At 38.6% G+C, this 22,774-nt stretch overlaps 1 protein-coding gene across 2 annotated transcripts in view; it reads right to left on the bottom strand.

Annotated features, from left to right (window-relative positions):
- Nucleotides 1-3,744: 3,744 nt before the first annotated feature.
- Nucleotides 3,745-22,774, bottom strand: part of KIF11 (kinesin family member 11) — a 47,435-nt gene continuing 28,405 nt past the window's right edge. For both annotated transcript variants that reach the window (XM_075534032.1, XM_075534033.1), the window contains 8 exons: nt 22,067-22,192; nt 21,831-21,989; nt 17,087-17,193; nt 8,927-9,206; nt 7,136-7,358; nt 6,710-6,861; nt 5,902-6,027; nt 3,745-4,775 (listed from right to left, as the gene is read on the bottom strand). In XM_075534032.1, coding sequence (XP_075390147.1) covers nt 4,644-4,775; nt 5,902-6,027; nt 6,710-6,861; nt 7,136-7,358; nt 8,927-9,206; nt 17,087-17,193; nt 21,831-21,989; nt 22,067-22,192 — 1,305 coding nt within the window. In that variant the 3' untranslated portion in view covers nt 3,745-4,643. The remainder of the gene's footprint in view (nt 4,776-5,901; nt 6,028-6,709; nt 6,862-7,135; nt 7,359-8,926; nt 9,207-17,086; nt 17,194-21,830; nt 21,990-22,066; nt 22,193-22,774) is intronic.

Here is a 22,774-nt window from a genome sequence, read left to right as displayed (position 1 = left end):
GGTTGTTTCCACTTGCTATTATGAATACCACTACTACAACGTGTATACATGCGTTTGAGCACTTTCCAGTTAGTTGGGGGGTTTATATTTGAGAGTGGAATGACTAGAGACATGTGGTAACTGAAAATGCTAGTTTTCTACAATGGTTACACTACTATTCTACATTCTCACCAGCAATGTACAAGGGTCCAAATCTCTCCGTTTTTTTAAATCATTTTATTGGGGGTTTGTACAATTTCTCTCCATGTTTTCATCAATACTTGTTGGTTTCCATTTTTCTAATAGACATTAAATGTAGTGGTAAAATGATATCTCATTGGGATTTTTTAATTTCCCTAATGACCAATGATATTGAGCATCTTCCATGTGTCTGGGGGACATTTGTCTATGTTCTTTAGTGAAGGACTTAAATAGAGTCCTTTGTCAAGTTTAAAAATTGGATTTTGTGAGATGTAAGAGTTCCTTATATATTTGGGATACTAGTTTCTTAGGAAATATATGATTTTCAAATCTTTATTCTGCTCTTTTCAATTAATATCTTTTGCTACACAAAAGTTTAAAATTTTTTATGTTAATTTGCTGAGCTTTCCTTCTTTTCCACATCTTTAAAGAATCCATTGCCAAATTCAAGGTCCTGGAGATTTACCTAGTTCCTTCTAATCACTTTCTTGTAGGGTCCATTTAGGTCACCGATCTATGTTGAATTGTTACCTAAGCTGTCACATAGGTGTCTGGTTGTGTCAGCACTGCTGTTGGAAGCCCTATTCTCCGCTGGCCCTCCATTGGATTCTTGCAGCAATCACATCAGTGATTGTCACAGGTCACTAAGTCACACACGTATGGGTTTATTTCCATACTCCCAGCTTTCCAGCATTGGTCTGTGTCTAGCCTATGGCAGTACCACACTGCTCTATTGTACTTTGTAATAAGAGGGACCGTGGTCGCTCAGTGGTATAATGGTTAGCTTCCACGCAGAAGACCCGGGTTTGATTTCTGGCAAATGCACCTCATGCACAGACATGTGTGCTGCTGAACAGGCTTCAGGGAAGCTTCCACTGTAAGACTAGAAAGGCCTGGTGACCTACTTCCTCACATCCGTCAATGAAAAGCCGATGGAGACCAGTGGTCCATTTCATTGTACATGGGGTCAAGAGTCAAGGACCAACTCAACTGCAACTAACAACACACTTTATAGCAAAGTTTGAAATTAGGAAATGTCACTCAATTTTGATTTTTCAAAATTACGTTGTTTACATAAGGCCCCTTAAAAAGTCCTTATGAAAATCAGCTTTTCCACTTGACACACACAGCACACAGGCTCTTGGGATGTTGCAGGGCCCACAGCTGTACAGCTCACGATCTTAAGGTCTTGCCTGCAATGGGCTTTCTAAATTTCCCAGGACACCTGGACACTTTTGAATGTCAAAATTTCTCTAAGAAATTATTTCCCTAAGCTCCCCGCTCCCAGGCTTTGGGTGCTATTGTTTGCCTCAGGTGACAGTGGTGGCAGTGGGTTGTTCATTTGTCCCAGTGTTTTCAAGGAAGAATGCTCCCTGCTTTTCCACACCAAGGGAGTTCCAAGTTAGATGAAACAAAGGTAAATGTGCCTGGAGTCAGTCCTTCGGGCCACTCCCGGTCAGGCTAGAACAGACAAACCCAATTCTTTTAGTACATTCTGCTCCTTTTGGACCCAGGGTCTTTGAATAGTCAATTAATATGGCCCTTCTAGCCACAATCCATTTTGTGGTATTGTAAATTCCAGCAGAGCTTTAGGCCTAGAGGTATAATCCCATTTTGGTGGAGGTGCTGTTTTAAGATTAAAGTGAAAATATATTGAGCCTCTACCTTAGAGTGTGACTCATGTCCCTACCTTTTATTTCCTTGGAGGTGGTATGGTCTGCTGAGACAAAACCACACCTCCACTTAAGAACAATCCACCTCAGCAGCTGGAATCAGAAACATCTCAAGACCTTAACGAAAGGAGAGCTACCAGTGGCGCATGTTGATGATCTCTGCCAGAATGGCAGAGGCCAGAGGCACCAGAAGCGGCAGCTTGGCAACTGTGGGATGGAGCAAGGGAGCCAGGCTGAGACCCTGAGAAAGAGCAGAGCCCAAAGTGAAAGACTGGTAGGCAGAGCAGCAGGCTGGCTTCTTGGCCCAGAGGCAGAAGCCAAGGGACCATGTGGCTGAGAAGTTGAGGACCATAAACAGAACCAAGGACTCTTTTCTGTTAACTATTTCTGACATGTCAACGCCCTAACAGAACTCCTTAAACACGAGTATTGTCTGTGGGTGGTGTGGCCAGTGCAATCAATTACTGAACCCAGAATGGCAGGAGCATGCTGTGGCAAGAACAGTTGGCACCAGAGTAGGTAAAGAATGGAGGCTGGAGGCATGTCTGAACTCTGCCTCGTGGCGACAGGGAAGCCGGGGTCAGATAGGGCCCCTATGCCTGTTTTCCAGTCTCACACCAGGGACGCTGGCTACTGTCATCCATACTGGCATTGAGCTGGGGAGAGGGGTGAAGCAAGGGAAAGAAAAACACAGAACTTTCCTATCATTCTTCGAAAAGGTTCAACATTTCACTCGGTGCTTGTTAACTTTTGACTACTTTCAAGTTCTCACAGATTTGATCTTGACCATTTTTGTGTGATGTTTGTGTGTTCTGTGTTATACCGCTTCTCCCAATTACCACTCTTGTTTATTTTCTGAGTGACATACATTGCATGTGAACATTAGAACTTCAGAATCGAGGTGTTACATCCCTCATTAATGGATTTACATTTGCTTCTGTCCAGCAGTCAGAGTGGTCGCAGTCACCTGCCCTTGAACAAAGGGAGGAAGATGATTTGAAACTAGACTGCAGGCCCCGGGAGAACTGGACCAATTCTGTGCTTTTAACCCCAGTCCTTCCTCTTGGATGACACCTGCATACAAGTTTCCCTTAGACACTTTAACAGTTTACCTGATGCTATACATGTATCTATTGCCAGATAAGAAAGTAATGGAAAAGCAAGTTAATGTTTATTAATCATAGATTTATTGAGGGTAGTTTACTTTGTTAGACATTATTCATAACGTAGAGGGCACTGGTGGTTCCATGATAGGAGTCTTGCTTTCCATCATGGAGCCACAGGTCCAGTTCTCAGCCAACGCACTTCGTGCACAGCCACCCCCTATCTGTTTACTGGAATCTTGAATGTGGCTGGGAAGCTTAACAGGTTGCAGTGGAATCCCTTGATTAATATGCACTAGGAAGAATGACCCATTAGTATATTTCTGTAAATCAGCCCATCCCATGAAAACCTTTGGATCAAGAGTTTGATACCCAACTCATTATTGCTTTACACATAGGGTCATCGGGGGCCACGTAATAGCAGTAACATCCATAGTGTATGCTGACATCTGATTCTGCAATAATATTTCATCTATTACTTTAAAATATTTTAAACATCAATACTTCTGAAAAGATAATTGAATTCTGCAAAGTGTCATATCTTCTAAAATCCTCTATTAGGGTTTGGCTTTTTTTCTTAGCTACCTTAATCATGTCTCTAAATTTATCTGGTATACTCCATATGGGCACAAGATTCATTCTTCCTCTTAATGAAGAATGAATTCATCTTCCTTTTAAGTAATATGGCTGTTCATGCTTAAGCATATCAACTCTCCAGAAATTTGGCTGCCAGACCAAAAATATCAGGGCCATAGAAATATAGGTTAAGATTTCAAAAGAGAAAAATATGCATATACATATTTTATTACACACAAGCATAGAGCAACAAAAACTTTATCAGGCAAATAAAATATAAACTGAAATCATGATTATTAATTTTTAAAAGGCCTTAAATGATTATGACATTTCCCCCAAAGATATAGGCCTTTGAGTAGGGCCACATAGCCATTCGTCAGGGTTCTGGGTAATGCTCCCATGTTCTAGAGCAGGGAAGTGTTTTGCTTTGCTTTTCTTAATGTCTGTAAATTTGTTGGGGTTATGGATTAAGCTTCAAAAGGAAATGGTATGTTTTCACATATAGGAAGAAACAAATTAAAAATGTTTGGAAGGAGTACACTTCCAGGGTATGCCTATTGTTGACAGTGGTGTGAGAGATACCCACTAAGACGTTTTTAGGTAAAATTCTGGCTGTCTTTCAATAAGAACACATGTTTCTTTAGAAATGGTTTGGTGACCAAATGGAAGAGTGGGCTGATGAGAAAGCAGGACAACATGGTTGGGCAAACGAAGCAAGCACACACAGACATAACTCACTCACGACCAGGAAAGAGAGGTGTCCTTTCCAAGGCCAAGAGTCGATCTTTACCTAAAGAAGGTCAAGTTTAGAAGAACAGTGCAGCTCCTACATATTTGTTTAATAATAAGCAAGAAAAATACATTTTCATTTGTTAAGGGCTGTTTTATAGCAAAGAGCTAGAAATGTACATCCATCCAATGCCATCCTAACCCAAATCCAACTTAATGCACAGTAAACTACAAGGATGAAACAGGTAGACATATTAATTTCAATTCAATTTACAGTATTGCCTTGATATCTTCTATTCCTGCTTTAAATATATACATCAGGAGCAAGTTCTGGAGTTTACAGGCCTTTTTAAAAAAATAAAACGATCCATTCTGAAGTTAACTACAAATTTATCTGAGCACGCAGAGGCAATCTGCTCCTTGTAACCGAGTGCTCCGTAGCTTCTTCCACTTTCGACCGCTCCACTGGGTTAACACCTCGGTTTTCTTTGTCTTTTCCATGTGGCTTTTTATGCTGTTGATTTAAGGGGAGAAATCAAGTCAATATAGAGTAACATTTGATACACATTAGCAGATACACATACACATTTTCAAAGTTTTCCAAGTTATAAACAAGAAATTCAAGTGTGGAAAACTTAAGAAAGGCTCAACGGAAGGTTGAGCCGACAATGTATTTGAAAGTAGAGATGAATGCCTTCTTCAATATTTAACAGCAATGGAAGGAGTGGGGGCAGGGAAATATTGATTTTCTGCATTGTTTTCTAAGGCATGGTTACAGATATTACTCTGGGGTAGTGGTTTGCAATAGGAAGTGAGTTTGCCCTCCAGGTAATGTCTGGAGATACTTTAGGTTGTAACAAGGAGGCGCTACATGCTTCTCAGAGTAGACAACAGGGATACCACTAAACATTGTACAATGCATAGGACAGCCGCCACCCCCACCCCATGACAAAGAATTATCTATTTCAAAAAATGCCAATGGTACCGCCTTGAGAAAGCCTGCTTTAAGGGAACAAAGATAGTCATGTAAACAGGACAATTCTATTTGAAGCAGAAGAGCTGGCATTTGGTCTACCTGAAGACACTTTTATATTTAAAAAAAAAAAGAATCTTATTTCATGCTTCTCATTTTAAAAGTTTTATTAGAATCCCATGTGCCCATACAGAGCTTTCTGAGACTGGTGAAATCAGTCTTCGCAGGTACTGTTTAGGCTCATAACCTCAAAACAGAAGAAACAGCTGCAGTGTCCATTACAGCGCCATGCCCCCAGCAGTGCTCAGAGAAGGCAGGTCATAGGACCTAACTGCCTAGGATCAGAGCAGCAGAAAATTCAGGAAACATGAGGTAACAGTTCAAAGGGAAGAGCTTTAGCTGCAGAAGGGAGATAAATAGAATAGCCAAAGGATGCCAGGTGAAGGTGGATATTTAAGTCAAATTTTGCTGAATTTACCCAAAAGAAAACTCTGTACCAATATCTTATTTACTGTAAATCATTTAAAAATAAAAGTTAACAAGCTATCCCCAAAGAATGAAACTTCGTTGTCATTCCACCAGATTACTTAATAGCTTTCTCCTAAAAAGACAATGACTGACTTCAGTCAGACGTGGAAAGACTCTCTGCAATGGCATGATGAGGTACCTGGAAAAACGGGACCCCACCACGTGAGGAGCAATCCACACCAGCATCTACAGATGGCTCTTGACTCCCAGGCTCTTCGTCAACAGTCGGAGTGTGCCCCAGGTCTGTCTTCCCTTCATCCAAAGGCTGAAAGAAAAGGCCGGACGAGGGGCTAAGTCCAAAGGTTTAAAAATCAGCACACAAGGCAGTTTTCTTCTTTGAATACCCCACAATGCCCATTATTAAACTGCAACAGAATAAGCAGTAAGTCTATAGAAATCATTTAAAATTTTGCTAAGATTTCCACATACAGAAATGCCTGTAGAGCAAAATGGTGACGGTAGCAATCTCAGAATAAAGAGATTATGGCTTGTTACTCTTCTTTTACTTTCTTCTCCCCATGACTTTATATTACAAGTCGTAGCGTTAAGAGCAAAGATTACGAAACTTTGTTGTCTAGGGTCTAATTCCAACTCAATCTTTATGATCTGAGAAAATTAATTCTATTTCCTTCTTTGGTGAAATGAGGATAGTACTAATATCCACCTCATGGGCTATTATTGAAAGCATTCATTGAGGTCATGTACATGGTAAATTGCTGAGAACAATGCAGGCGCCGTAAGAACACGATACACATTGGCTATTGTTATGTATTAGTGTAATCACTTAAAAATGGCAGGATTAAAATAAACAGTTTAAGGGCCAGAAAACTACTGCTAATGAGAGGGAGGTAAGATCGAAGGGCAAAGACTAAAATTCTTCAAGTGAACTTGATCATACCAGGAACTGCTGAGAAGAGTTCTGAAACGATGAGGTTTTCACATTTTACCTGACTAGCTTCTTCTCTGTTGTTTTCTAAGTAGTCCAGCATCATTAAGAGCTCAGGTTGTTTGGTTTTTAATTGATCAATGAGCAGCTCGCGCGGTTCTGTTCTCACCAGGGTTGACGGGTATAAATAATTCTTCCTCTGTGGCGTCATACCTTTTGTGGACATTATATAAGTGGGGAAAAAATTGAAATCAGGGCTATAAATGTCCTCTTCCTTTATAAGTGGTGCTAGGAAGATGGTTGGCTTTAAAAATTTTTTCCTCTCTTAATATCTTCAGGAATGTTTGTGAAATTTTACTTAGTTATAATACTTAAATTTCTCAGGGAAAACACTACCGATATTGCCTACCACTTCATTAAAATCATTTAGGTATTCCAAGTTTTCTATAGGTTTGGGGTTTTGGAACATCTTTCCCTATTAAAGTACCTGTTGGGATATCCTGCTTCAGATCCTGTTGCAGAAAGCAGTTAAGCTTAGTCAAACCAATTTTTATGGTTTCATTAAGCTTTAGACTTTGTGACATCAACTTCTCTTCGTCACTGGTTATCTGGTCAAGGAAAGTGTTGCGCTGGCTCTCATTAGCTGCCTTATAGCCACTTAATTTTTCAGTAATCTCTGAACTTGAAGCTTTACAACCTTGGTTTACAACCTGCAAATGATGCAAATGAGCCTTCAGTAAGTTCATTATAAAAATTAGAGTTGCAGAAAAAATAAAATTAGAGTTGCCAGCGCTTTATTCAACATACCCTTTTCTGTTACCCTGAAATTCTCCATAAAGTTTTTAGTTAAACATAAAATTGAGAGAATATTACAGTTAACTTCTTTGTATTATTACCCATCTTTAATCATTTCATCAATACAGCAATCCTATGAGACAGAGTAGAAGGTCAGTGAAAAGGAGGAAGACCCTGCATGAGTTCGAGCGACACGGGGGCTACAACAATATGACCAACTCTGACGACAGTTGTGCAGGTGCCCGCAGGAGTGGGCAGTGTTTCACTCTGCTGTACACAGAACTGCTCTAAGTTGGAACTGACTACATGGCACCTAACAGAACAATCTGTCATCATCATGATTCTTTGACTTTCAAATGATACCATCAGACCTTCAAGATGCCTCCAAAGTCAATCTGATACAACAATAAACCACACCAACTCCACTGCCCTTCAATCAGTTTCGACTCACAGCTACCCTACAGGACAAAGGAAAACTGCTCCCTGGGGCTTCTGAGACTAAATCTTTACAGGAGCAGGCAGCTTAGCTTAGTCTCATCTTTCTCCCAGAGTGGCTAGTGGGTTTGTACTGCTGCCCTTGCAGTTAACAGCTCAAGGTGTAATCCACTACACAGCCAGAGCTCCAGAACTGTCCAATGCACTGGTTCTCAACCTTCCTAATGGTGCGACCCTTTCATACAGTCCCTCATGTTATGGTGACTCCCCAACCATAACATTATTTTCGTTGGTACTTCATCACTGTCATTGTGCTACTGTGATGAACTGGGCGACTCCTGTGAAAGGGTTGTTAGACCTCCAAAGGGGTCACAACCCACAGGTTGAGAACCGCGGGTCTAAATGCTTCCTTACTTTCTGGTATGACAAGTCAGGATGTCTAGGCTCATCTTACACATTTCCTACCTCATGCCTGAAATGAGCCATTCCCCTGGGAGCCCTGGTTCATTTTACTGAAAATAGATTAAATAGCTTAAAATATTTAACTCTTTGTACTAATTCATGAGAATGTTAACAAAATCCTTTTGATGCACTAAAAGCACAGAATTAAGCCACAAAAAGGGTCATGGCAAGTGTTAAGTCCAAGTAAGCCCACAAACATACCAAGTATTCTTTGAGCAACCAGAACAATATCCTAAATACTAAAGCAATAAGCTTGACTATACTGGGAGAAAACTAAAAAGCACATGTAAGTAAAAAGTATTGCACATCAAAAGATATACAAGGTGATCTTCCCTGAAGGAATTAACGAGTCAAAAACCAAGGGACAGAAAACAGGCAAATGTTAAATTAACTTCTAGAATTAGAATAAATATACCACAGTATATGAAAAAAGACCCTGTATAACCATACCAAATATTGTACTTAAAAGTTTGTGTCATTTATTATATTTTAAAAGATAGTATTTTTTTAAACTAGGTTTTAGCCGGACATACTTCATCTCTTCTTTATCCCTGAATTCCCAGTGTAGGTTCCAGCTAGTTATTACCTCCAGTAAGTCCTGAAGTTCTTCTTGCCTCCTAGTTAAGCAAGACAGCCAGTGCTCAGAAAAACCAAGCGTGCTTGTGTTCAGAGTCTCGCATCTTTGTTCAGTCTCCTGAGATATTAGTTCAAGGTTGCTCTTGAGTTTATCATATTGTTTCACAGACTCTTCAACCAACTCTGAACCTTCTTGGTTCAGATGTTTGAGTTCTTGCGACAAGCCATCAGAGTCAGCACAAAATTGTGTACTGTGAGAAATTGTCCTACTGATCATATCCGTAGATTTCCTATAAAACAAAAAAAATTATATTATTAAAATGGGAAACCAAGATTCAAAGGATGTATCACTTTCCTAAGGTCCCCAGCTCTTTATGTGCAAAATTATGATGGCGTCCAGCAAGTGTGCATGGGGAACATGCCTTTTTACTCAGGCATCTCGGTGTGGTTAGTCAGTCATGAGCATACTACCAAACTCACTGGTTTTCACATCATGGTGTTTCAGAGGATCGATCCAAAGCAATCTATTACCACAAACCAACATGTTTCCAATTTTATTAGTTTAAAATCAGGAGAGGGAGTTAATCTTTAAAATGTAAGTCTATGCACTTCGTCTGACATATCCTGGACAAGCTATCAAGAAACCAGTCCCTGGAAAAGGACATCAGACTTGGTAACGGAGATCATCAGCAACAAAGAAGAAAGCTTGTGCTGCAATGGATTGATCCACGGCTACAAGAATGGGCTCCAACATAACAATTGTGCAGATGGCACTCAACCTTCTCGTGTACACAGGGTGGTTATGAGTCAGAACCAACTTGACAGTGCTTAACAACCTACCAATGAACACACACACTCTTTAGCAGCTTTTAGTGCAATGTCTAACTAGCCCCAAAATGTAGTGCTCTACCACCACCAGCCCTATGAAAGGCTGTCCTTGTGACCCACAAGGACAAACAAAACATAACCAGTTTCTGTAAAAAAGAGGCAGGGTTCTTAATGCCTGGGCTTATTAAAATTGAATACTTATAATAAAATACACCTAGGGTAAAATTCCTAATTATTTCTGGCCATCTTTTAAAAACATCACAAAGTACTCGGGGATGGGATAAGGGTTTCCAAATTACATTATGGGATGACTACTACACTTAGGGACATTTGAACACTTCATTCTACAAACTCATCTTTTAAATAATATCTTTTCTTGATACATAGGAAAATACTAGTTATCTCTAGTATCCATTGAAAGAATCTCTAAGAATTACTTTGAAGTGCTACTGATAGTCAAAAATCACAGGTACTAAGGGGACTGAGCTTAGAAATCAACACCTACTGTAATGGTGTCAACCTCAAGCCATTCTGCCTCCCTGAGCACAGAGGCTGCTAACTGTAAATCGGCTGTTCAGCCCTATCAACAGCTCCACAAGAGCAAGATAAGACTGTATGTTCCTGTAAAGAGTAACAATCTCAGACTCCACATAGGGTTGCTATGAGTCAGAATCAACTCCATGGCAGTGAGAGCTACATTTGGGTGTTACTGGCTCCTTGTAGGTAGACAAAGAATGCAGTTCAACATTTTACAATGCACAGGGCAGTCCCCACAACAAAGGATTATCCACCCCCAAAGGCAAGAGGTTAAGAAGCCTTACTCTTTAATAATCTCCAAAGAGCTGAGACAAAACAGAACTCTTCTTCTTTCCTCTCCTGTTTAAAAGTAAGAAACCTCCCTGAAAATGCTCTAAATTGTTTTATACAAAGTGTAAGAGATATGTTAATCTCCCTCTTGACAGACCTGCCAAAATATTGTTACCTAGCACTATGACTCCCCAACTTTTACCTGTATCAAATCACATGGAAGGCTTGTTAGACCAAACCACAGAGCTCAGGGCTGGCCTTGATACTCTACTCCACAGCTAACAACTGAAAACCCATAACAGGTTCTAAAACTAATCATTAAAAAATAAACAACCATTCAGATTTTTAGGCCTTCACCTTTGAGTCTGTATTTCCCTGGAAAATTCCTCACATTGTCTCTCCAAAGGCATTACCTTACCCAACAACAAAATCCAAATGGCAATTCTCAAGTAGTAAATCAGTAAAAGACACAATAGAGATGAAATCCAGCCAACACAACTAACTTCTAATCTAATTTAAAAGCATGTTTCTCACCTATTGAAATTTTTATTCTCCTTTAGATTTGGAGGAATAAGGAAAAAATAAATGTACTGATGGGAAAACCGAATTTTATTAAAGTGTATGAAAAATATATGAAAAGTCATCCCAGTAAAATTATCAAGGAATCTAGAACAACAGGAACTAGATTTTAACGGGCTAATTGGCACTGCCCCAAAAGAAAGTACTCCAATTACAGAAAGCAATGCAAGCTAAGACAAATGTTCCTAGAATGAAGAAACTACCTGCTGACAGAGACTTCTCAATTAGTATATGTTCTGTATGGTATCAACTAGTCTTCTTTAAAGTTGACATTCTTGCTGGGTTTATCTGCAACCAGTGCAGGTTCCTAAGTTAGAAATGCATGAGCAAACATAAAAGAACCTAGTTTTTCCTGGAGAGTGTTTTAGATTACCCTATTGTTTTTCTTTAGAAAGATCCCCTCCCCCCAATACATTCCTCCCCTAAGGACTTACTAAACCAACTAATTAAAATAGAAAAAGAGCACAAATGAATGAACACTAAAAGTTAACAATGAATTTATCGGCATAGCTAAAAAGCTAAATAATGTATTATCTCACGCACTCAAAACATTGTGTGGGAAAACAAAAGGGACACACATGTTGGAAAAGAAAAACCCCACTGGGCCTATAAAGCATTCAAAGTTGGCTCCCAAGTCTCCAAGGCCCCGGAGTGATTCCAGGGCTGTGGTTTACACACATCTTCCCCCAGGAGTATATCAAACACAGACCCATGTATTGTTACAGTGATGGAATTTTGCAAATACAACCAAAGTCCCAAATCAGCTAGTCTTAAAATATGAAGCTTACCCAGGTGGGCTCAACTTAATCACTTACGCCCTTTAAAGGCAAAGAGGAAGGCAGAGATTTAAAGCTCAAAAAGGATTCAGTACACTGCTACTGGCTTGACGTTGGGGGGAAGCCAAGTGACAAGAAATGTGGGTGTCCTTTAGGAGCTGAAGAGTGGCCTTTACTGAAGCCAGCAAGGAAGCGTAGGCCCTCAGCTCTACAATGACAAGTAAACTCAGACAAGAACCGTGGGCCTGGGAGCAGACTTCTACCCAGAGAAAATTTCTGAGACCAGACCCAAGTCCAGCTGATACCTAGATTTCAGCTTTCTGAGGCCGGTCAGAGAACCCAGTGTTCTGACCTACAAAATTGCGAGGTAATAGAAACTAATACAAGCAGTCATTCTTAACTTCAGCTACATATTAAAACCACCTGGAGAGTTTTTAAAAGCTATTTCAATGTCCAATCACATTTCAAATCAATTATATCAGAACTTGAGACACAAATTTCTACGTGCAAATATAAGAACTTCTGCTCTAAGACTAGTTAGTTCTAATGCCATATGAATAGTAGGTGTAACTGAATTTTCGGAATCTAACTTCACAGAATCCTAACCAAAGCATGCCTCTAATTCACCATCTAATCAGGTGTACACTTGAATTACTCATGGAGCTTAAAAATGGTCACACCCAACTCTAGACCAACAGATCAGAAACTCCATGACACCAGTTTACAAAGTGTGGGCCTCAGAGTAGTAATAGCACCATGACCTGAAACTTGTTAGAGATGTAATCTCTCAGGCCTCGACTTACTGAATTAGAAAGAAAGGCTGGCAGGGCCAGACATCTTCTCAAGTGACTGCACTACATACTGAAGCATGAAAACTTCATGAGCTCACGAGCCAGGGCATCTTCTCAGAAAGCTGCCAAGGCAGTTTCTAATGTAAAATCAGTTTCTAATTTGGAGGGCCACTGAAATAAAGCCATTCTTTTACTTTTTCTAGAGGACAGAGTCTCGTCCCTAAACTGGGCACAGTCATTCTGTTATTAAGCAGCTTTACCTTGCTATGACATGAAAGAAATCACATTACAAATGTTATACAGAAAATCAATATAAAGCTTTCTAATAAATGAAAATGATTATCCTATAGCACATATAGTATACTATATCATACACTTGATATAAGGCTAGTGTAAATTTAAATATGTTGCTGATTTCCTTTTCTCAATAAGTTTCCCTAGAATAACATGCACAGTTGTCTTACCAGATCAGAGTTAAAAAAGGAAATAAAGTGCTTGAAGTTACCATATGTTGCCACTAGATGGTATATCACGTGAACCAAACCAATAAGTTAGCAAAGGTACAGTAAGCCAATGTTCACCAACATCGTAAGAGGGAAACATTCAAGATAAATACAGTAAAATGATAAACTTAGACATCATCAATATAATATAAATCTCTCCCCTCAGATACAACCAACAGGGAAGAGAAGACTTACCAATAAGTTGTCATGACAATAAATGCCAAAAGCACTGAGTCTTAAACATCCATGCACATAGTAGGTTAAGGGAGACGTTGGACAGTATAAGATATGACAAAATACTAATAATTTATAAATGATCAAGGGTTTGTGAGGGAGGGGGAGTGGGGAGGGAGGAGGAAAAATGAGGAACTTATATTAAGGGCTCACGTAGAAGGCAAATGTTTTGAGAATGATGATGGCAACAAATGTACAAATGTGCTTGACACAATGGATGGATGGTGATAAGAATTTTGTACGAGCCCCCAATAAAATGATTAAAAAAAATAAATCCTTGAGATCCCTGGGCCCAAATCCTATGTAATTCAGTGCCCCTGGATCACACTTTGGGAAATACAAGTGTAGACAGTAAATGTCAGTCATGGTAAAGACAGGGAAAGTACTTGAAAGAGCGGAGAACGTACATCACTCCAACTCTCTTCTAGTACCCTTCCACGACTTTGGAAGGAGCACAGAATGGAACATTCTGTAATGAACAGGAGTAACAACTAAAAACAAACAAACAAAAAAGCTCACTGTCATTGAGCCAGTTCAACTCATAGCAACCCTTCAGACCTAAACAGAAATGCCCGTCCTGTGTGCTGGCAAGGCTGATCTTGGGGTCAGCAGCCCACTGTGGAACCCACTATGCCACCAGGGCGGCGACTACAAGCTCCGTTAAAGCACTGATTAAGACGCTGAATCAGGCAGCCTTGCACTCTGCTGTGCATGGGCTCACTCCTACGCGGGAACCAGCCCAGGCACCTAAAACAACAGGGACTAGAGCAACAGTCCTTAAAGTGAGTAGCACATAATTCCAAAGATGATGACTACAGGCTTTTATTTTGTTACTATTTGACTACTTTATCTAGAAACAAGAAATTTAAACATAAAGTTACAATAAATTATGGATAATATTACAATGAATGAGAATCCTAGGACAATTAGTTGTGCTCATGAAGAACCTGTACCAGGATCGAGAAGCAGTCATTGGTTAAACCTGCAGAACACTGTACTGAGTGGAATAAGTCAATCAATCACAAAAGGACAACTATTTTAAGAGCATAAGAATACTGTTTTCATACCAAAAGAAGCATTCCTTGATGGTTACCAGGGGTGGGAGAAGGCAGACACATATTAACTTGGGTAAGAGAGAAAACAATATGTATTAAGAAGGAAATCAGTAAAAGATGATGAAGGGAAAAGAAGATAAAAGTGTAAGAGATAAAGGCAAGAGATGCAAATTCTATTATTTATACAGTCTTGCAGTAACAGTAATGACAGCTGGATGCTTAGGTGAACTTGAACCACTGTGGGAAAGAGCGTGTGGTGCTATGGGAGGGAGAATGAAGCCCCTAATATAGAAATAGTGCACCTATCAACCAAAGACTACACAATCTTTGCAAGCATCCAAGGAACATACCCCAGAATACACTACATGTTCGGAGCCATTAAAAGTAAACTCAGAACTGAGCTGGCACAGAGTATGATCTCTGGCCATAATAGACTCAAACTAGAAATTGATAAAGAATCAAGGAAAAGTCACAGGCAATTGTAAATTAAACAACATATTTCAGAGAAATCCATAAGTAAGAAGTTTCACGAGAAATTGAATTTTTTAAAAATGAACTGATTGAAAATTAAAATGGAACACACCAAAATTGTTGGATGCAGCTAATGTAGTACTGAGACAGGAAATTCATAACATTAAATAATCTCATCAGAAAAGAGGCAAAGGCCTGAAACTGAGAGGCTTCTACCTTCAAAAAGTAGGAAAGGCAAAAATAACTCAAAACAAGCAGAAAGAAATCAATGAAAATAGGAAGAAAGAAAAAAATACCAAAAAATCAATGGTGACTCTTTGAAAAGGTCAAGAAAAATGAATAAGCCTCCAGCAAGGCTGTTGAGGACAGAGAGACTTCACGAGTTCCGCACCGTCAGGAAGAACACAGCAGGCATTGCAACCCCTACAAGGGCCACTCAACTAAAACTACCAGCAAGTTGACTCCGACTCACAATGACCCCACAGGCCAGCTGCCTGTAAGCCATCGGGGACAGGCAGCCTCATCTTTCCCCCTCGGGGTGGCTGATAGGTTTGAACCACTGGACTGTGGTTAGCAGCTCAATGCATGACCCACTGTGACAACCGAGCTCTTTACGGAAAGGGTAGTAAGAGAATATTGCCAATAACTTCATGCACATAAACTCAACAAGTTAAATGAAATGGACCAATTTGTCAACAATATCTCTAAATAAATGTTTGAAACATTAACTTATCATTGAATACTAAGCATACAATTGGCTTATGGTTTCAAAACATCTTCCCCAAAGTTCTTGATTAATTATAACAGGGAAAAGATTAATTTTACAGTGGAGAAATCTGGCAGACAACCTTTACCAAATAGTCAAAGTTAAATAAATCATCATCAATAATGGAACCAAGTGGTCATTTGCCACTTGATATGAGCCACTAAGAATACACGATCACTTTTGTGGAATTCTTGATCACCACAACAAATCACGAGGGGCAGTTCCACACTGACAGACATGCTACTAAATAAATGCCCAATAGTCTTGATAAAAGGCAAGGTTAGGAAAGACAACTGTTCCAGATTCAGAGGCTCCAGAAACATGACAAGGAAGTGCAGGATGTGGTCAGGTTATGTATGACAAGAACCTCGGTTTAGTGTGCACACACGCTAAGATATTGAGGAGAAAGGGAACATTATGTCTGTAAACTACTCTCTGGCTAGTTCTGAAAAAATATACACGAGAGTAAGTAAAAAACTGTTGCTACAAAACCACAGAAACATTTATTAACAAAAATATCAAAATGTGAAGCGATTTCTCAACATATATTCCATCCATGCCTACTGAAGGCAGTGTCTCCATTTTTCCAAACCTTCTCTAAAAAACTCTGTGCCCTTAGATTTATGCCAGGTAAAACAGCAATTTTGGCATCCTCTAAGGGTTCGAATCATGTTCCTTTTCAACATTTTTTCAGTGTAGGGAATACAAAGAAGGCGGAAGGGGCAAGGGCAGGGTTGTAAGGTGGCTGATTCAAATAGGACAGCCTTCCCGATGCTGGAAGAACAAGCGGGCACGCTGCTGTCATGATGATGGGCAAACAGTCACTGGCACACTTTCCCGGCCCTTTCCCACCAGTGCGGCTTTCCGTTTTCTTAAAACTTCTTCCTAATAAGCTGCCATGATTGCCCATGTGTCCTTCGAGAAAATCCCCCAAATTTTAATAATCATGACCTTCTGAACTGACCTCTCAGGCTTGAATCTAACTAGCCAAGCAGATCCCCTCTGAAGCCACTGTTTGATTAAGACCCCTTTTCAAGGAGCCCTAGGGGGAGTAATACAGAGGTATTCCTGAGAGAACTAGTCTGCAGCCATCCACTGCTCACAGGAACATGCTCAGACACGTTTTCTTTGGAATAAGCCCATGCATGTGTGAACTTTGAAACCCAGCACAATACTTCTTTACTTACCCGCATCTACAGAAGAGCAAGAACAATGTTGACAAAGCAAATGTGTTAAAAATATTACCTAATGGAGTATTTGGGTGAAAGTATATAGGAATCATATTGACCATTTGAAACTTTTAGTCTGAAATAAATACAGTCTTACATAAAAGTTAAAGAAAAGATAAAAATTAGCTTACTGTTTTGTATTTTCTTGGACACTACTGAGTGGTTTCTGGATGTTTTCACACTTTTCCTCCAGAGAACAAAATCTTTCTGCCCAAAGATTGATTAACTGACAAAGTTCCTGTAAGAAAGTAGCATGGAGGGGTAAAAGACTTAAAATGATGACATTTCAACTGCTTTTGTATCCATAACTGATAATATTAAGCATGCTCCAAAAGGTAAGAATTACATAAGTTCCTGACAAGGATTCTAACATCACTTCTCTAGCAGAGAGAAAAGCAGCAGACTATTAAAAGGAGTGCTGGTACATATACTAGTACTATATAGCACATGCTACATATACATATACATATATATACATATACTAGTGCTATATAGCACATACTACATACTTAAAGTTATAGGGCCCCTTAAAAGTGACTAGCAAATATTAATAACAAATTTCAGTCAGTGTACCTCAAAATCAGTCAAGCATACTAAGATGTCACTTTGTGTTTGTGAAACGTTGACAGATAAACTTGCTCAAGTGAGAACACTATTAGAAGGGACAAATAATGTACATAAGCTAAAGGTCAAGCAAGAAAAAAATCATATGATTAGATCCAAAATGTTTTACAGAACCTAGTTTGATCACATTATAAAATCTGAATAGTCATTTGTTTTCTCATATTTAACATCTTAAAAAACCCGCTCCAAGACACACAAAACACGACCGGCAGGGACATGCACTGCAAAATGAAAAAGCCACGATACAGACCAAAGAGGTGACAATGTGTCTAGCATCTGGTTCAATACATGATATGTATCTAATGTGCATGTGTCAGCTGCCCCTACTCATCTAGCAGTTGGCTGGTGAATGAGATCTATCAGCATTTCACTAGTCACAAACACGAGGGACATGCAGGTATATTATTATGTTTAACTGCCTATAAGTTAAATGTGTTTACAGTTTTACAACACTATTTTGTTGTAGTTAACTTCATTTCACTTAGTGAACCTGCTTCCTTAAAGTGGGGGAAATAACCATTTATGATGGGATACTTTCAGGCCAGAAGGTTTTTATTCTATTTTTAAGTGGTTATCTGGTCATTACAAGCATATATATATCAAGAAAGATATTTATAAAAGAGCTAAACGTTAGAACTGACTCAAGACCGGTATAAGGAAATACCCTGTGCTGAGGTATGAGAAATCACTACAATTTCAAATTTATCCAAATTGACCAGAAACATAGGAAAGAGCCACTCAAAACTAGATGTTTTTCATGGAATACAAAGAACTGACAGCTGTTTAATGTTCTCAGGCCTCAATTTCATTAGAAAATAGGCTGCGTAACGGAACTCTATTTGTACTGATGAGAGGAAAAAACAGTGAGATGTTTAATAAATGTTATTTTTACTAATTTCTGGTGTTAATTATCTAAAAAAATTAATTTTCCTCAATTAGGAAAAGCAATAGAGTTAGATCTTATTTTAAAGGTGCTTTAATTCTTACTGAAAAACTTGGATGTGTTTCACCCTCTCTTCATAAATAACCGGAGTATGAATTCACTTGCCTTCACTTTCTAAAGAGAAAGCACTCTTAACCTAACTCACCAAACCACTTTAACAGTTATTGACCAAAGAGTTGTCATGTAGTGATAGTCTCATTCTGTAAGCCTTAAGAATACTTTAAGTTATTTTCTGAATATCTAATATTCAGCTTATGATTTGCTTGGTTTGAAGGATAGGTTGTAAAGTCTCATATACGGGGAATAGTTTACATGGAAGAAAGTAGGGGATGAGTTGTATTTACAATCAATACAAAAATTTAAATTAATACCACTTTACTACAATTTAAGATTGTAGTATAAGAAGTAAGATACAGCAAGGCTGCTTACAAAGCTGTGTCAGGAACAGGCATGTGCCTACCCATGTTCACTGCGCACTAGTCACAGGAGCACAAAGATGGAGACAAGTGCCTATCAGCAGAAGGGGTAGTGTTATACACGCGTGCAATGGCATATAGAGCAACCACAAAGAATGAGGATGAACCCATGAAACATCTCACAACATAGATAAATCTGACGGCCTCATTATGCTGCGTAAAATAAGTCAACCATGAAAAGATAAATACTGTATCAGGCCACTATTAAACAAACTTAAAAGTAGATATTTAGGAGGGAGGGGAAAAAAAAAAGAGGACCTGATGCAAAGGGCTTAAGTGGAGAGCAAATGCTTTGAGAATGATTGGGGCAGGGAATGTATGGATGTGCTTTTTAAAATTGATTTATGTATATGTATGGATTGTGATAAGAGTTATATGAGTCCCTAATAAAATGTAAAAATAGAAAAAAAAAGTAGACATTTACAGATAAGTATTCTTTGCTAGCTACTAGGGGAAGAGACGGGGGACAGAAGGAAAGTCGCTATATAGTAGACACTTGTTAATATGAGTGAAGGAAAAAGCAATACACAATGAGGGGCAGCTAACACATTCTTCAGGCTGGCCAGCTAACAATGTACCAAACCAGATGCTAGACACATTAAAACGAATTGATGAGAACCCTAAATGAAAAAAAAAAAATCCATGAGGGCCAAAATATGACCTAGATAATAGTCCATCAGAATTTAAAGACCATCTCAAGAATAGATTTGAGACAATGAACACTAATGATGAAGATCAGATGAGTTGTGAAGTGACATCAAGAATATCATACATAAAAATATAAAAAGAAAAAGTATAATAAAGAAACCAAAAAATCATAAAAGTAGCTAAAATGAATATAAGAAATGATGTAGGAAAACAACCAAACAAAATTTTTAGAGGCAGTTCGAAAGGATAACATAAAGCATTATAATGGAACATTCAAAGACCTAGAGTTTTAAAAACGAATCACTTCAAGTTGTGATGTGGAAGGATTCTATGGACAAAATATTGACTGAGGCAAGATGGAAGGAATACAGACACAATCATTCTACCAACAAGAAATAGTTGACATTCAACCATTTCAAGAGTTGACATATGAACAAGAGCCCATGTCACTGAAGGAAGAAGTTTGAGCGGCCCTGGAGGCACTAACAAAAACAAGAATCTCTATTGAATATCTTGAAATGTTTCAACAAACTGGCAGCACTGGAAGCACACACTTGTCTACATCAGAAATTTCAACAACAAAAAATTTGGAAGATATCTACTTGGTCAACCAACGGGAGGAGAGCTTTATTTGTGCCCTTTTCAAAGAAAGATAACTCAACAGAATATGGAAATATCAAACTGTACCATTAATATCACACGCAAGTAAAATTTTGCTGAGGATAAAACAAAAACAAGATGTAGCAGTACATGGACAGGGAGCTGCCAGAAATTCAAGCTAGATTCAGGAGACGTAACATGAGAGATATCATTGCTGACGTCAGATGGATCTTGGATGTAAGCAGAGAATATCAGAAAGATGTTAACCTTTGTTTTATTGATCATGCAAAAGGCATTTGACTATGGGAATCATAACTATGAAGAACGTTGGGGTCAGAGTTCCAGAAAGCTTCACTGTGATCATGAAGAACCTTTGAATAAGTCATGAAGAACCTTTGAATAAGTCAGGGGTCCAAACAGAACAAGGGATATCGCATGGTTTAAAATCAGGAAAGATGAATCAGGGTTTTATCCTTCCACCAATACTGATCCAATCTGTATGCTGAGCAAAATATCTGAAAAGCTAAGCTACAGGAAGAAGAATGTGGCATCAGGATTGGAGGGGACTCGACAATCTGCAGATGACACAGTCTTGCTTGCTTGCTGAAAGTGAAGGAGGCTTGAAGCACTCACTGATGATGATCAAATACCATAGCCCTCAGTACGGATCACAACGCAATGTAAAGAAAACTGAAGTCCTCAAAACAGGACCAAACATTTAATTTTGCATGGATCCACAATCATTGCTCATAGAAACAGTAGGAAAGAAATGAAATGACCTTTTTCCTCGTGCAAATCTGCTGCCCAAGACCTCTTTAAAGGTTAAAGAGCAAAGGTGTCAGTGAGAAAGGTGCACCTGACACACTATGCACGTGAAAGCTGGACAATAAATAAGGACTTCTAAAGGATTCATGGATTTGAATTATGGTGATGGCGAAGAATATTGGAAGTTCCATGAACGATCAGAAGTACAAACAAATCTAGTTAGAGGAAGAACTGCCACAGGTTTGTGAGATTTTGTGTCATGCACTTTGGACACACTATCAGGACAGACCAGTCCCTGGAGAAGGATATCATTTTTGTTAAAGGAGAAGGTCAGTCAAAACGAGGAAGACACTGAAGATGATTGACAAGAGAGAGGGCTGCAACAGTGGGCTCAAGCATATGACAATTCTATAGCACAGGACCAGGCAGTGTTTTGTTCTTTGGTACATAGGATCACTAGAAGTTAGAACCAGATCATGATACCTAAGAACAACATGTCACCCTAAGAAAAAAACTATCCAGTCATTATGCTCACGTTAAATGTTAAAGCCATTTTATTTCTAATTGCATTACTTATAAAAGTATGTTTTCTCAACTTCGTGTCTCATCTTGGTATTTAAGAACTGTTTCTACATGTAGCAAACCCTTACATGTTAAGTGATTGAGAAAAATGGTCTCCATTATTTTACACTAATCATTATTAGAAGCAACAAGGTTTATAATATTTTTAATGTCCTGGACAGCATTATAATGTACAACATGAATTATCAATATAAACATAAACCTCTTCTTACTCCCTACATCAGCTAAATCAGGTACCTGTGAATGAGTTTCCTTTACTATTTTCAGGTCTTCTGCTAAATTTTCACATTGCTTCTGTGACTCAGCTAAGGAAGAAACTGTACTCTCCTGCAGTTCGTGTAGGTTACTACATAATGTTTTGAGAAAGTCATCCATTTCCTTTTTCTGATCTTCTATCTTTGAAAGAAAAAAATATTAGATTTTTCTTAAACAATATCTCAAATTTAGGATGTCAAGAACATAACATTTGTTACCTTATCAGCCACCATCAATGAAGTCTTGAAAATATGCTTTATTTGACTATTGATTTTCAGTATCGACATCACAGTGGGGGATAAAATTGTTTCCAGAGACCGTAAGAGATCAGTCTTAAGTACATTCTGGTTTTAAAAATAAAGAAACAGATTTTTAAGAGTATTATCTTTATATCTTGATAACTAAACATGCATGATCAAAATTCTATTTTTATAACCTAGAGAGATACATCCATTACTAAAATTTATTTTTAAAATAACTTAATCCAGCCTTTAGGAATTAAGAAAATGTTCACTTAATGTCAATAAATTCTTAACTAATTAAAAATAAACTTAAAAAGGGGAAATGGCAGTGAATTGTTAAAAGTTCAGGATTTCAAACAAAGTCAAATCCTCCCCTCAGCCCCTAAAATACGTTTTTACAAAGTAAATTTCTAATAAGTTTAAGTTCTTAGTCCAAAAGGCAGAGACCAAAGAGAGTATGTTTTGGGCAAGATATATTTAACTTGGAAAACTCAAGGACTTATATCTTATTGTATCAGATAAACTTGTCAGGGGCACAACAAAACCTCAAATAAACGTTTTGTAGAAGATATATCTGAAAATTGGGCATTTTTGTAAAAAGGAAAGGTAAAGAGGGAAACCTGGCCTTAGTTACATTCCTGAGTTCCAAGCTACACAGTAATAAATTAATGTCAACTTAAAAGA

The sequence above is a fragment of the Tenrec ecaudatus genome, chromosome 16, assembly GCF_050624435.1.
Source record: "Tenrec ecaudatus isolate mTenEca1 chromosome 16, mTenEca1.hap1, whole genome shotgun sequence".
Classification (NCBI taxonomy): domain Eukaryota; kingdom Metazoa; phylum Chordata; class Mammalia; order Afrosoricida; family Tenrecidae; genus Tenrec; species Tenrec ecaudatus.
This window is presented reverse-complemented; position numbering and strand designations above follow the sequence as displayed.